The following is a 14,222-nucleotide window of genomic DNA, read 5'->3' as shown; positions in this document are numbered from 1 at the left end:
GAGTTAATGACCTGACTGGGAACACCCCTCCCAGCCCACTGACATATGAGACGAGAGGAGCTGGCCTCAAAGATGGAATTCATGGGCCAGGTGAAGGGAAATTACTGTAGGCTTCCTGCCCTTTTGTCTCCTCTTGGACTGTGGGAAAGTATAAAACATTCATTATTCAGCCCTGTTTAAGGGAAGTTTTTAATGACTGATGTTTTAATGTATTTTTAATCTTTTGTTGGAAGCTGCGAAGAGTGGCTGGGGATACTGAGCTAGATGGGCAGGGTATAAATAAATTGTTGTTGTTATTATTATTATTATTATTATTATTATTATTATTCCTTAGCACAGAGGTGGGGAACCTGTGGCCTTCCAGGTATTGTTTGACTAAGAAACTGAGGGCTTTTTTTAGGGAAGCCCTGTTTAGGAAAGTTTTTAATGACTGATGTTTTAATGTATTTTTAATCTTTTGTTGGAAACCGCCCAGAGTGGCTGGGGAAACCCAGCCAGATGGGCGGGGTAGAAATAATAAATTATTGTTGTTGTTTTTTAAATGAATTTTCACTGGTGAGGAGGGGGGTGAACTCAAGAGGGCACTTTAAAATCATGCAAAGGGGTATTTTAAATCTTTATTTTAAAGATTATTTAAATCTTTATTTAAATAAACAAGTACCACAAGGCATTCATTTTAATTAAATTAAATTTTAAATTACTGTGATTTAAATAAACTGAGCATTTAAAACTCCACAACTCCAAAATAGTTTATTTTATTTTATTACAAAATCCTGCTGAACATAAACCTATGGAACAGGCTTTAGTAATCTCCCACCTCTGGTTGAAAGAAAGTAAAGTACAGCGGACTAGGCTATACCAATCCCATTCAAAGCTATGTTTAGCTATTCATTAACTGCTTGTGTTGTCATACCTTTTCGAAGGTTGCCTGCTACAAGGTTATGCAGGGACACAATTCGTTCTGTTTGCACTGAGCGTGGTGAGGGAGCTGCAATTCCAAAAGGTTTTGCACCGTGCCAGAAGATGTGGGCAGCAGCTGGGGAAGACATGCAGACATTGAACAGTCTATATCACTCCCTTGTGGGATGTGGGACACTGCAGAAATTATTTGCCACTGTTCAGGTGCTTCCTTCCTGAGGGCTCATCCCCACTTCTGCTTGTCCCAGGCTTTTGAAGTTTTTCATTTGCCCTGCTGCTTTCCCCAGGAAAACCCACTGTTTACTGCTCAATCCTAACAAATGTCAATTGGGTTTTCTGTCGACTGAAGGTTGATCTGGTGACCTAAACTAATGGTGACCTTGGGCCAATCACTCTCACCTTAAACAGAGTTGCTGTGGGGAAATGGAAGATCATGAGTGCCGCGTGAACTCCTTGGAGCAAACCAATGGTGGCAGAGGTTTTTAATGTAATAGAGAAGATCTCCATCTTGTCTGCCCCTGTCCCTGAAGTGGAGCAAGCTTTGAAATACAACAAAAACGAAGCAAGCTTGGTGTTGAAGCCATAAATCCTGCCTGAGTGTCCATCTTAAGATGGACAATGGGAACTGCTAAATTCATATTTTATTGCTGCAAACTGCCTTGATATTTTTGTTTATGCTAGAGGTATATAAATATTTTAAATAAACAAATAACTAAATAATATGATGAGAATGCAAACCTGTATAATTATTTTGGAAAATGGTGTTTGAAAAAGGTTCTGCTATTGTGTGAGAGGTGATACTGCCTGGTCTGAGGCTAGCTTTAGAATGTAGTTCTTATGGAGAAACTGAAACACAGCATTTCAGAACACCAAGACCAAAGATGATTTTGAAACTGTGTGGTAGCTGTTAATTCAAAACACTGGAAAGGTCAATATACCCTCAGCACCCATGGCTCACTCTGGGTCAATCTGTTAAGATGGAGAGTTAAAGACACTTAACTGATATAATCAACTCTGTGACAGCTGGGACTAATGGGAGTAGTCCAAAACATCTGGAGAAGGGAGGTCTATAGCGTCTCCTGCATGGCTATACACATTCAACAGTCTTCCCTACCACCAACCACTTGTGACACTGCCTCTGTGTTACTCACTCTTCCTATAGTGTCATTTCTTAATTAATCCAATTAGCACCTCAAATTGAGACTTCTGGGATCTGAAAGCTCAGTGCACAAACGCGCACACACAAAAACATTGTGTAGGTTTTTAGTCTTGGAGGGCAGCAGTATTACAGTTTGGAGTATAAAAGCTAAGGATGAGGAAGAAATTCAATTCAGTTTGCACTTGGAGGTGCATATACCTAATTTGCACTTCCTAAAACAATATGCGCTTTGAAATTCCCACTTCGCCAACTTTTGCAGTGAAGTTTCCCAACCAAATAACGTGTGCAGAAATGTTCGTATGACTTCTGCAGTATGCAGTATGCAACATCTGCAGTATGCAGCCTACACTGACAGGCAGCAGCTCTCCAGGGCTTCAGCAGGGCTCCCTCCCGGCCCTGACTGGAGATGCTGGGAATTGAGCTTTGGGCATCTGACAGGCAAAGCAGCCCCCCTTCCTCCGAAATTCCCCTCCCCTCCATGGATCAACACAGCAGCTTCCACTTCTCCTGAAACAAAAACCACTTTCCTCTTCCCCCGCCCCCAACCCATTTATTCCCCCCCCCCCGCCGCCCTCATTCATTCACTCTCCCGTTCATTCATTCTTGCCTCACCCTTTCCCCCCCCCCCGACTTCGCCCCGCCCCTCCGATTTGATTGGCTCTCCGTTCGACGCACGCGCCTCTGCAATCCGCTCGTCGAATAAACCGAGGTTGACGGGTTTAAAGTATATACAGTATATACAAAAAACCCCTCAGAAAAGCCGGTGGGCGGAGCTTATGTCACAGCCCCGCCCACCTCTCCCGGAAGCGTCTAGCGGCGCTATGTGTGTGCGTGTGCGCGCGCGCGCACGCTGCGCTGCCAGGAGGCGGCGCCGTCAGTCGCTGCCTGGAGACGCGCGCGCGCGCACGTCTTTTTCCTCTTCCCCCCTTCCTTCCTCTTTTTTCTTTCTTTCTTCCTCCCTTCCCTTCCCTTCCCTGCCCGCCTCTCTCCGTACCTTGACAACGTCCTCCTTCGCCACCGGTGGCTGGGGGTCTTTCGGGCTCCCCCTGCTTCCCCTAGAGGGGCCAGAAGGGCTTTGTGTGAGAGGGGAGAGCTGCGGCTGAGGGGCTTTTTGTATTATTATTGGGAGTTTTGGGGGGGTGACCTTTGCTGGAGTTTTAGGCGCGGTTTTAAAGTGGCCACAGGCATCGCCTGTCCCGTCCCCCCTCCCACGAAGGTGGCGGTGGGAGGCTCCGGAGTCCCTCAGGAAAACCCCCTCTTGAGTCGCCCAGGGTCGAAGGTACACCTGAGTGCCTGCACTGCATGTATATCTGAGGAAAGAGAGGTATTTATTTGCCAGGTGCTTGGCAGGTCCTGTAGGGCCCCTTCTGTCGTGCCTGCCGGTGAAGGGGGAAGAAGAGGTGTGCTTGGGACATGCTCCTTAGCTACTTTCAGGGGTGACCCTTCGCTGGTCTAGGTTTGCGGAGGTAGCAAGGGCATTCAGGCGTCTGGGGTGCTAGGTGCCTTTGGGGAGGCTGAGTTTTGGAGCCTTGGTTTCCAGAGAACTTGCCAGGGTAGGGAAACCTTGGGGACTGTCAATTGAGGTGGTTGGGGGAGGAGGAACTGGCAGCTGCAGCTTATTTAGTTTTGGGGTTGGGTTTTGCTTCTTCCCTTTATGTGGAAAGGGGGGAGCCTGACCTGGCCTGTGCTTTCGGTTCGGGAAGTGCTAGAGGGATGCTGTGACCAGAGGGAGGCCGCAGAGAGGCTTTATTACGGAGCGTAATCCTTTGTAGCATGTTAGCGTGCTTCTGGGATATTATTTCAATGGGAAGGTCTGTGGAGGGGTTAAAAACTGTGTGACAGTCAGTTGGGGAGGAGTGCTCAGCTCAGCATTGCAGAAGGCCTTTTTGGCAAAGAGCAAGAGGGGAAGTTGCATTGTTGGGAGCTGAGAGGCCGTTTTCTCTCTAGACCAAGATCTTGATTATGTAGAAGGGTGTGAGCTGAATTTTAGGGTGGGGTGCACTTTATCAGAGGTGTGGAGTGAAGGAGCCTGGAAAGGCCTGCTTTAGAGAGCTAAAGGAAGGAAAGGACATCTCTCCCTTTTTATTTTTTTATATTTTTTGCACTCCTGCGCAGCCATCTCTTATCTGCAATGACAGGCAAATCGGTCCGGGATGTGGATAGATATCAGGCTGTCCTTGCCAATCTGCTGTTGGAAGAGGAGAACAAATACTGTGCAGACTGTCAGGCCAAAGGTAACATGCGGAACCGGTGAACATATTGTGGGGTTGGGGAAAACTCTGAGCTTAGCCTTACCGTAGGGAACTGTGTGGCAACGAGTAGGTGGGATAAGATTGTGCCACTCTTGGTGGATGATGATTATATCTTCATTGGTGTGTGCCAGAGTGTGTTAATATGCATATGTACATAATATGCATACATAATATACAAATACATGTAAGGATTTTTTAATTAAAAAATCACAAAAAGCATTATATAAATGTAAGCAGCAAATGCTGTGAATTTCAGGTCATCTTCATAAATACTGTGTGGTATCAGGATGAGACTTCCTCTTAGGCAGAAGCATGTACTGCAGGTTTCTTTGTCAGAAATACTAGCTCCTTGGATGTATGCGCTCGTGCTCTGCCTCTTGAGTTGGATGAGGGAGGAAAAGCAAACAGGTGGTGAAAATGGTCCCTGATGCTGGAGAAATCAAGTGGCGGTATGAAAGGAAGGTTGCTGGCAGGCTGGCTGGCATTTTTGTAAAGGGGGGAGGGAACCCACGCCTAATGCAGGGGGTACTGCATGCAGTTGGTTACATAATGGCATCAACTGGGCAAATTGACAGCACAGACTGTATTATAAATTCTGTATCTAAAGAAGGTACATTGGGGATGGATTCTTTCTGGAGGCTGATAAGGCCAGATCACACGGGAAGGCCGCATCAGAAAAGAGAAGGGAAGGATGATTCACAAAAAATACAGATTTGGGAAATGTATGTGTGAGCCATGGGCAGCATCTGTCTACTGGAGTCTAGCATTATGTACTCCCAGGCTCCTATTAACATTCCTGTGTCTCAGCTTCCTGTTAAATGCCTTAACTTTTTAGCTCTTCGGGTTGTAAGGAAGTTTGGAAAAAACTTAGTGGAAGGGTCACAAACAAACATGTTGGTAAGGCAGCTCAAGATTTATTCCGAATGCCTCTGGTTACTAAGATCTTTTCAGAGTTCTCAGGAAGGCTGACTCATGATATCCTCAAAAACTGATTCTGGGATGGAGAAGATGATGCTTCCTCCCCCAATCAAGATAGCTAGAAAAATGGAGCATGTTTGGCTTCTTTCATATATCTTTGCCCCCTTACTTCCGTTGCCCACTGCTGTTTGCTCTGCAGTAATCATTCTGAAAACACTCTGCTTGTGTGTCTGTGTTCTTGTTGCTACCCAAACCAGCTGCTCAGGAAGCAGGACCCAGTGGCCTTCTGGTTGCTTTCATGATGCAAGGCTCCAAGGCTTATGGTTAAGAATAGTAATATAGATTGCAATTGAGAACCCAGTATAAATTAAACATGTTCCAAAAACTCTGCTCTGGGGTCTAGTGGGACTTTGCAAAGTGCAATGCAAAATTGGGAAAAGATTAGATGCAGTCCAGATTGCCCAACTCTAAGCAAATAATGTTTTGGCTCAGTTGGTTCTGTCCCATCTGTGCTTTAAGCAGAAGGATTCCTGTATTTTGGAAATGAAGTGGATTTCTTGGTGGATGTTGATGGCTTGAAGCTTGAGTTACCAATGATTTTGGTCATCCTGCCCCAACCTGGTGCTCTTCAGATGTTTTAGATTATGAATTCTCATAGGGGTTCATAGTCTTGGAGGGCACCAGGCTGGGGAAGGCTGATTTAGGTTTTACCCCTTTCACTCTTTGTGTTGTACCAAACTTCAGAGCTTCTAGGCTGGGCTACAAAGAACATGTGAAGAATGCCCATGTGTTTGCAAACAGAATTGGGTCATTAAGTTAAATTGATGGGAAGCTCAAGGCTGGTGGCAGGGGTAATACCTCTTCACAAAACACATCCTAAAAAGATGGAATTAATTGCCACCAGTGATGGTGAAAGGTGAAATGGAGCCTCCAGGTTCAGAGGCAGTATAACTCTGAATACCAGTCGCTAGAGGCATGATTTCTGTCTTGCTCTGCTTGTCTAAGGGCATCTTGTTAAAAATGTGCTGGCCTGTTTGGAATGAACCATTGATTCATATCCGGCATAAGATCTGTGTATGTCTGAGGGAGAAGCTTCTTGTAAAGTCCATAGGCACTTCTTATGTTATCCTATGTCAATAAGGGTTCAGATCTATAACACCAATGACCAATATTGCTGAAGACCTTTGCTTAGTTTCTTGTTGGTGTGCCTGCCTCATATTTCTGTCCACTTCCTGTTTTTCTGAGTTTCCTTTCTTCATTTGCATAGCTTCCTGTGTGCTCATAGTCCTTGACTCCAAGCAGCCTACGCTAGCCTCCCCGTGGTTGAGCGTTGGAAGATATTTCTATGACAGTTCCCTGAGAAGCCAAGACTGATAGTTTTGCTCTCTATGATACTTGGCTGAAACCGCTTTCTAAATGGTTCCTTAAAGTCTATACAGTATTTAATATCCACTCCCTGACCTGCCAGCATTCATTTTTGAGTAGCCCATAAAACAGCAAGCTACCTTGGTGGTATAATTAATGTAAAATTGAAGCGTGCCATTAAAAATGTAAAATGTACCACACAGCTAACAAATTTCAAACAGCCAGTGTCCCCGCAAAACTGTACAGAAATTTTTTAAAGCATGGAGACAAAAAGGAAACAAAAGTGAAAAAGGATGCCTAGCACGAGAAGAAAACTGGTTAGGTTTGACGAGGGAAGTCTGCGGTTAATACCTGATAGATCCATGATTTTCAGACTGTGATCAGGGACTCTTAGGGTTCTAAGGGTGTCTTATAACAGTTCTGGATCCTTAGTGCCAGGTCAGTAATGGTGGGCAACCCTTCCTTGTGTTGTGTTCTTCTAGGATCCATTCACAGATATGTTTGCCTTTTTGCAGAGTAAATGGCAAGACCAAACAGGCTTTGCTGTCATCTCATATGTGTATGTGACCTCAGACATTTTCCATAATCCTCTGTATCTTGTAGGAGGTTTTCCCTCACCTTGGTAGGGCTTCCAACTTCGCAGGTGAACTTAGTCAAAAGTGCAGAACCTCAGACTGGAATTATAAGTGAGTAGAGCCTTAGGTGGAGAGATATGGGTCGGGAAAGTGACCTTTTGCAGTTGCCTGAGTTTGACTTAAACTCTCCTTGGTAACATGGTTTTTTTTCCATTTGTCTTCAATGGAACAGTCTCCTGAGCCATGTTTTGACATTGAAATGACACCTGGCCAGATAATTGACTGTGAAGATTGCTATGCACATCCACAGTGTGCTCAATTTAAATATCTCTTGGGATGACTTCGTAGATAGGGTTTTCTTAATGCTCACTGCTTGCTTCCCTGCCATATTTTGGGCCTGAAACAATTTCTCCCTTGGGCCAGATTAACAACCCTAATTTGGGGATTTGGCAGCTGTTGGTGGGGTGGCAGGGGGAGAGAGAGGGAGTGGTGTGCCTTCTGTTCCAGAGAGTTGGTCTTCTTCCCTAAGTTATCTGAATATACTCTTCTATTTCTCCTGCAGCACTCTTGTTCTTTCTGCTTATAATGCTACATTTTGCTGTCTGGTTTGCATCCTCTACAGTAAGGGCTTGTGCAGGCTAGTTAAGCGGAACTTTATTTATTTACATACTGCTTAATGCTAAATTTGGCTTCTAATTGGTTTACAAAATATAAATATGGGGACTGCAGAATTGGGGGCATTAGCATTTGAGTTGAATGCTGGCAGAAGCTGAACCCTGTTGGAGCAGCACACTTTGCTCTGGATACAATCACATCAAGAGTCTGGTTTTAGGAGAATAGGAAAGATATTTATTATTGGAATAAATTTTGGATAGGAAAGATGCTAGTTCTGTCTTGTTAAGGGAGGGAAGAGAAGTAGGAAGTAAGATCAGGTCAGCAATTAATCATCATCAGCAGCAGCATCCACCCTTCACCCTAAAGTCCCAGGGCAGGTTACATCATTAAAAACACTAAAAACTTACAATCATACAAATAAGGTGGGTTCTAAAAACATGCACCTCAAGTGTCAAAAGCCAGGGTAAAAAAGTGCATCTTCAGCATTCTCCAGCAACTGTATAATGAAGTTGCTAGATGCACCTCCATAGGGAGGCTGTTCCACAGATTAGGGCCCACCACAGACAATGCTCTCTCCCAGGCGTCCCCACCCCACCCCACCTGAGTCTCTATGAAGGCAGAGGAACTACCAAGCAGGTCTTCTTTGCCTATCTCAGCACCCAAGAGGGTCGCTAAGGAAGAAGGCGGTCTAAGTTCCAGTAACGCTAAAGGAAGAACAACCCAGGTTGGGATAAGGACAGTCTAGGAAACTTGGCGCTTTCTCATGCAGATGCATCGGCCTACAGTGCAAGCTAGGTTGCACCCCAATACTTCCAAGAAGTTCATCCTGATCAAGATGGAGTAAAAATTAGTGATTCAGCCAGAGCGCCTGGCAGAAGTCAGAAGATGAAGGTGGTACAGGAAGGTTGACCTCCTCCCGTGTTCCTCTTCTGTATATAACGGTCGTTGAGATTTTGTCATTTTTAAAGCACTTCCCCACTTGGATAATGGTATCTAGTACAGGCTTGTAGCAATTTTGTTTCATGGGAGGTTGCATTTGGCTTGAACCTGTGTTTTTGTTTTTCTATCGATTGCATCTGGGGCATAAGGCAGCACAAACGCTGCCACAGCAACCTTGAAGAGGGAAAGATACCTTGTAGAAATGGGGTGGCAATGAACGAGGAGGTTTTATGCCTAAGAAGGCATATAGACTTCAGTGCTGAGAAAATGGGACAAAGGCAACAACAGAAGATTAATCAGATTGTGCGTAACATGGCTAATTGCAGGATGTCCATTTGTGTGTATACCTAAGGTTGTTCTTTTGGCTTTGAGCAAACTTGATCGCCTGCCTGCCTGCAATACGTGAGTCTGAGTGAAGGCAGTTTGCGGGGCTGTTGCTGTGTTCTAACATTTATGTAGTGCAGAATGTGCTCAGTGCTGTACATATTGCAGTGATGATGACACTTCTTTTGCTTGATGAGCAGCCTGACCCACTGATTGCAGTGGAACATACTTCCCAAATTTTTGGTACTTAAGAACTTGAACTGCCTGTGCCTTCTGGGATGTTACAGTTGCAGAACACACTAAGGAGGTGACAAACCTTTTGCAGTCAACAATGGCATGTTTAATCTGGTTGAAACTTGAACTGGAGCCACTATAAACAAAGAAATAGATCCATGGGCAGCTTATTCTGGTTCATAGCAGCTATCTGAGTTTTTCTTGAGGGTGAGGGGGTATGGCAAATAGAGGAACTGAAGGGCAAAGGCTGTTGACAGGTTTTTTTCTCCAGACCATAAACTTAGCTCCTGTTTCTTCAACCACGCTTGCTTCCTTTGCCTTGCTCAAGAAACCCTCCAACTGGCTGTAGCCAATGCTGTCGTCTTCAAAAGGTCCTGTTGCGTTAACTTCCTGTGACTACACAGAGAAATGATGAAATTGTCCTTTATCGTTCCCAGTGCTTGATGGTAAAGCTGAGTCAAGGCTGCTCAGTGTGTGTTAATAAATGTGCTTGTTGAAACAAATTCATTTTGTTTTCCAGGCTGGAAAAACCTTTTTCATGTGGCCCCTACCCACAAAGATTCAGTGTAAGGTAACACTGCCACAGCACAAAATGGAATTGCTTAAATTGCAGTGATATCTTATACTACTGTTTTTGCAGTAGCGCTAGAAAAGTACAGAATGTAGTGTTGGGTGCACAATTCCATTTTCCTAGAATCAGGACTATTATTTTTCGAAAAGCAAGATTCCAGCCCTTATGGTTGATAATATATGCTTGAAAGCATGCAAACTATGATTGTGAACTCTCAGAAGTGACATCTAACATGACCTTCCACGGCCCCATTGTCCTGTCTAGTGGATATAGGGCAAACTGCAAAAATTATGCTTAAATTTGCATAATTTATACAGGATGTAAAATGTTGGTTACCTTGGAATAATTTGGGTTCTTCTTAAGCAGGGGTGTGTGCATTCGCACGTAATATTAAAATGCACACACACACACACCATAAACCAGGCTGTAACTCTGACAATTCTGATGCTTTACATGCAGTAGTCCTGGGTCCAATCCCCAGCATCCTCATGTGGGGCTGGGAGGGAACCCTGTCAGATCCTATAGACCCACTGCCAGTAAATACAGACAATACTGAGCTAGATGTACCAATAAGGCAACTTCCATTGTTCCCCTTTAGCCTGTCATGGTTAGGCTTACTCTAGCTGCTGTCCCTGGCATGTCCCTCATTAGTTAGGTTGATTGCGGCTTTGCCTTGGGTGGGGTGGTCCCCACCAAAACATTTGTTCGCAGGACCCACACCTGTCTCGGCTTCTCCCATCTCCAAATGCCTTTGCAACACAACTCTCTTCTCTGCTGCCCATGGCAGCTCTTGATACGTACTCTGTTCTGCCTGCCTACCATGGTCACTTGTGGTATTTCATATGCACGCGAAGTGGGTTTGAATACAGTAGACCCACAACTTACACAGGGGTTACATTCCGGGGATAGCACATAAAGCCAAAATCACACATAGTCAAAACACATTGCGTGCAATGAAGGGTGGAATTGCCATTTCCTCCCACCCTCCGGATGCTTGCCCCCTTTCCACCTTTTAATTAAAAACAAAAATCACCTAGCAAGTAAAGCTGAATGTGCAGAAGTTAAATGCACATAAGTTGCAGGTTTACTGTATTCTTGGATGCTACTGCGTTTTTCAGGATAGCTGCTTTGGCTTCATTGTTCACATGCAAATAAAGAGGGGTAGGGTGGTCCCACTGGTCTCCAGGAGCCTTGCATAACCAGAAAAGGTTATGGTCTTTGGCCATGTTGCCTTGGGCCCAACCTGCCTTATGATTTGTATTAACCCTGCTGTGGGGTATGGATGCTGAGAATGGTTTGTCAAGCTAACATTGGAGTTTTCTAAGCATGTGTGACATTCTCTGGCTCGCTTGTCTTTGAATCTTTAACACTAAACTGATCACGCTGCGCAGATGTACTGTATCTGATACTTCCCCTTCTCCAAACTCTTCCTCTCTACTTCCAGATCCACATCCCTTCTTTCCCACAGGTTCCTTTGGATCCAGAGCCACAGGTGACAAGAGCTGCAGGTTCTTCCCCAAGTGGAGCCCTCACCAGCTGATTATTGCAACTTCTACTGTGTCTGCTCATCAGGTCTTAAGGTTGCCCCCTAATTCCTCCTTTGGTTTGTCCAAACATCATTCCCTTGCCTTCCCCTGCTTCCTTCTTGCCCCAGTGTGTTGTGGGAATTTTCCCTTAAGTCCCTCTCTGAAATCCAACCCTCTTGCAGCACATTGCCAGGTAGATGGGAAGACCTTACCCTTCCTTACTTTAGTGATGGCGCACAGTTCTTGGTATTTAACCATAGCATTTATTCATTGCTTTTATCATGGGTACTTCCCATAAGCAAGGTTGGAAGAGTATTTCAAATTCCAAGGCACAAGTACTTTTTTCCACCCTAGGAGTGGAGGCTTCTGGGCTCCGGCCTTGGACAGACCTAAATAAATATTTCAGTACTCCTGGATGCCAGCTTGATTCAGATTTCTAGGTGGCTGGTAGCTTTCCAGCTTCTGCCTTAGAGCCTCTGATGCAGTCAGTTAACATCATATGTGGTTACCAAATCAGTTGTGCAAAGGGAGAAGGGATGTCTGTTTTCATAGGCTGTTACCTAAGATGTGTTTCCAAAAGTATATCTGGAGGGCAGATATTACCTGCTCTCAACTTGGGGTTGTCTTCTGGAGTTCCAGCTAAGTGCATAGCATTTGAGGGCTAAATTATATGTGCAGCTGCTCTTGAAGTGGTAGGGCCGGAAACAACTTTTGTATTAGTTTTTGTGTGGTTTTATTTTCAGTGTGCCACCCTGCATTCCAAGCTGTGGAAATGACAACTTTCTACATCTGCAATCTAACTGCCACTGTGTGGTTTCATTAGAGCTAGAAGGCAAAGCCAGTGATGTTTCAGAGACAGCAACATATCTAAAGCATATATAGGTGGTTTGATAAGGGAATGGCATTGGTGTGATGTAACTGTGTGACTGTCCACCTTTTGTGGAAGATTTGATATCCTAACTGAGCTGTACAGCTCAGTGTTCCCTAACATTGGTTGCAAGCCATTTGATGTTTTAGTTGGTCTTTGCCAGACTCCATTTTGCAGATGCCCTGAGCTACCTGGTTATGAACAATGAAATGTATACATTTTTTTCCCTGAGCTCATAGCATGGTCTGTATTGTGAAACTGGAGCCTCTAAATTTGTGTTTTGTGTGAAAGACAGCTGCTTTCTGTAGAAAATTGAACTTTCAATTTAATATTTTTTCACAAAAAAACCTGGCAGGTTGCCATAGTGATGAATGTATGAAATCCTTTTGGGAGATGTCAAAACGCCTTCATAAAACCCACATGCGTGGATACCACTTTCTTTTGAAACAGAACCTGCTTGGAGTTTAACAGAGAGACTTGTCTGTCTGGGGAGTGATGAAAGCAAATACTGTTTTCGTAAATATAGTCAAAATCTGACTTTGGGCAACACACATTATGAGCATATTCCTTGGCCGGCGAGAGATTATATCAGTAAACTTGTGTCACTGTGATGGTGGGCTTTAACCATGAAATAATCTATGACCTGTTAAGTGGGGTCGGGGGGGGACTGTTATCACGACTATTTTATTATTATGCTGTCAGTATGCTTTATATTATGTTTTTTATTATTGATGCTCCGTAAAGATATTGGGGTTCTCTAATTAAATTGTTTCCCAACTTTGGGTCTAGCCCTGTGGGTTCAGAACTGGTCAGGTTCAAGCATGAGACCAAAGCCAAGTTAAAGAAACAAAACTAACAGCTAGTTAAGCCTGATCATTTATTGTTGCAACAAGGTTCCAACTCCCAAGCAAAAACAAGGAAGAAGAACCCTGAACAAAAGGTTACATGAGTTATAAAAGTTCCCACAACTTTTCAAAAAACATTTCACACAGTGTCATCAAAACATCATAGCTGTTTTATTGCTGATTACAGTTCAAATCCTACTTGTGTGTTAATCTGATTATTGTTATGTTTCTTCAAATACTCAGCAAAGGGCTTTCACTCCTCTCAAAATATAGATTCCTCCTGGTCTCTGATTTTTGTTGTCAAACTTGCCAACTCCATATACTCTGTCGGCTTGTTCAGCCGAACTTCCTTGGTTGGCATATCTTTGTCTTTCCACTTTTGTGCATATGTTACTCTTGCTGCTGTCGTTGAATACAGGAATAAATGAAGTAGCTTCTCAGGGATATCCAATTCTATTATTCCTAGAAGAAAGGCTTCTGGGGTTGGTTTAATTTTTTTATTTTTTTATTTGGGGGGGGGACGTCTTAAACATCTTCTGTAATTCAATATATATTGTCTCCCAGAATCCTCTAGCCTTTTTTCCAGGTCTGCTGCATGTGGGAAAATGTGCCTTCCATTTCTTGACACTTCCAACATAGGTTTGAACCATTTTTGTACATCCTGGCCAATTTACTAAGGGTCAGATATCTGACCCTGAAGGCTCATTCCTCCTAAGTATGAATTAGGTATGTGCTTAAACTTTCTGCTGGACCTTCATAGATTTGAATTTTTTTCTGGCAAATGGAGAAAAGGCCCTAGTCTATTGCTCCAGTGGTGGATCAGCCACCCTTTAAAACAACCCATTGTAGCCTTTAAAACCACTCAAAATTGTAAATTGGGCACAACCCACAATTTAAACAACCTTCCCTTCCCTCCCTCTTCTATATATACAGTTGTGCCTTTGGGATTTGTTCCATTTGAAGGCCTAACAGTGTTTTCTTTCCCCCTTCTTGACTTGCCCTGGAAAACATGATGAGTATTTGAGATCATAAAATTGTAGGATGATATTTACCTCCTGCAATAGCCTTTGGTTAATATCTGAATTGTTGCTGCTACTTTGATTTAAGGTATAG

At 43.9% G+C, this 14,222-nt stretch overlaps 1 protein-coding gene across 2 annotated transcripts in view; it reads left to right on the top strand.

Annotated features, from left to right (window-relative positions):
• The first annotated feature begins 2,926 nt into the window (after positions 1-2,926).
• The window catches only part of SMAP2 (small ArfGAP2), a 28,958-nt gene continuing 17,662 nt past the window's right edge, over positions 2,927-14,222 (top strand). The window contains exons 1-2 of one of the 2 annotated variants that reach the window (XM_081921205.1): positions 2,927-3,356; positions 4,193-4,311. In XM_081921205.1, coding sequence (XP_081777331.1) covers positions 4,209-4,311 — 103 coding nt within the window. In that variant the 5' untranslated portion in view covers positions 2,927-3,356; positions 4,193-4,208. Of the gene's footprint in view, positions 3,402-4,192; positions 4,312-14,222 lie in introns of both variants that reach the window. The other variant, XM_081921204.1, reaches the window with a different exon arrangement.

Source organism: Podarcis melisellensis, assembly GCF_964234715.1.
Source record: "Podarcis melisellensis genome assembly, chromosome: 8".
Taxonomy (NCBI): domain Eukaryota; kingdom Metazoa; phylum Chordata; class Lepidosauria; order Squamata; family Lacertidae; genus Podarcis; species Podarcis melisellensis.
This window is presented reverse-complemented; position numbering and strand designations above follow the sequence as displayed.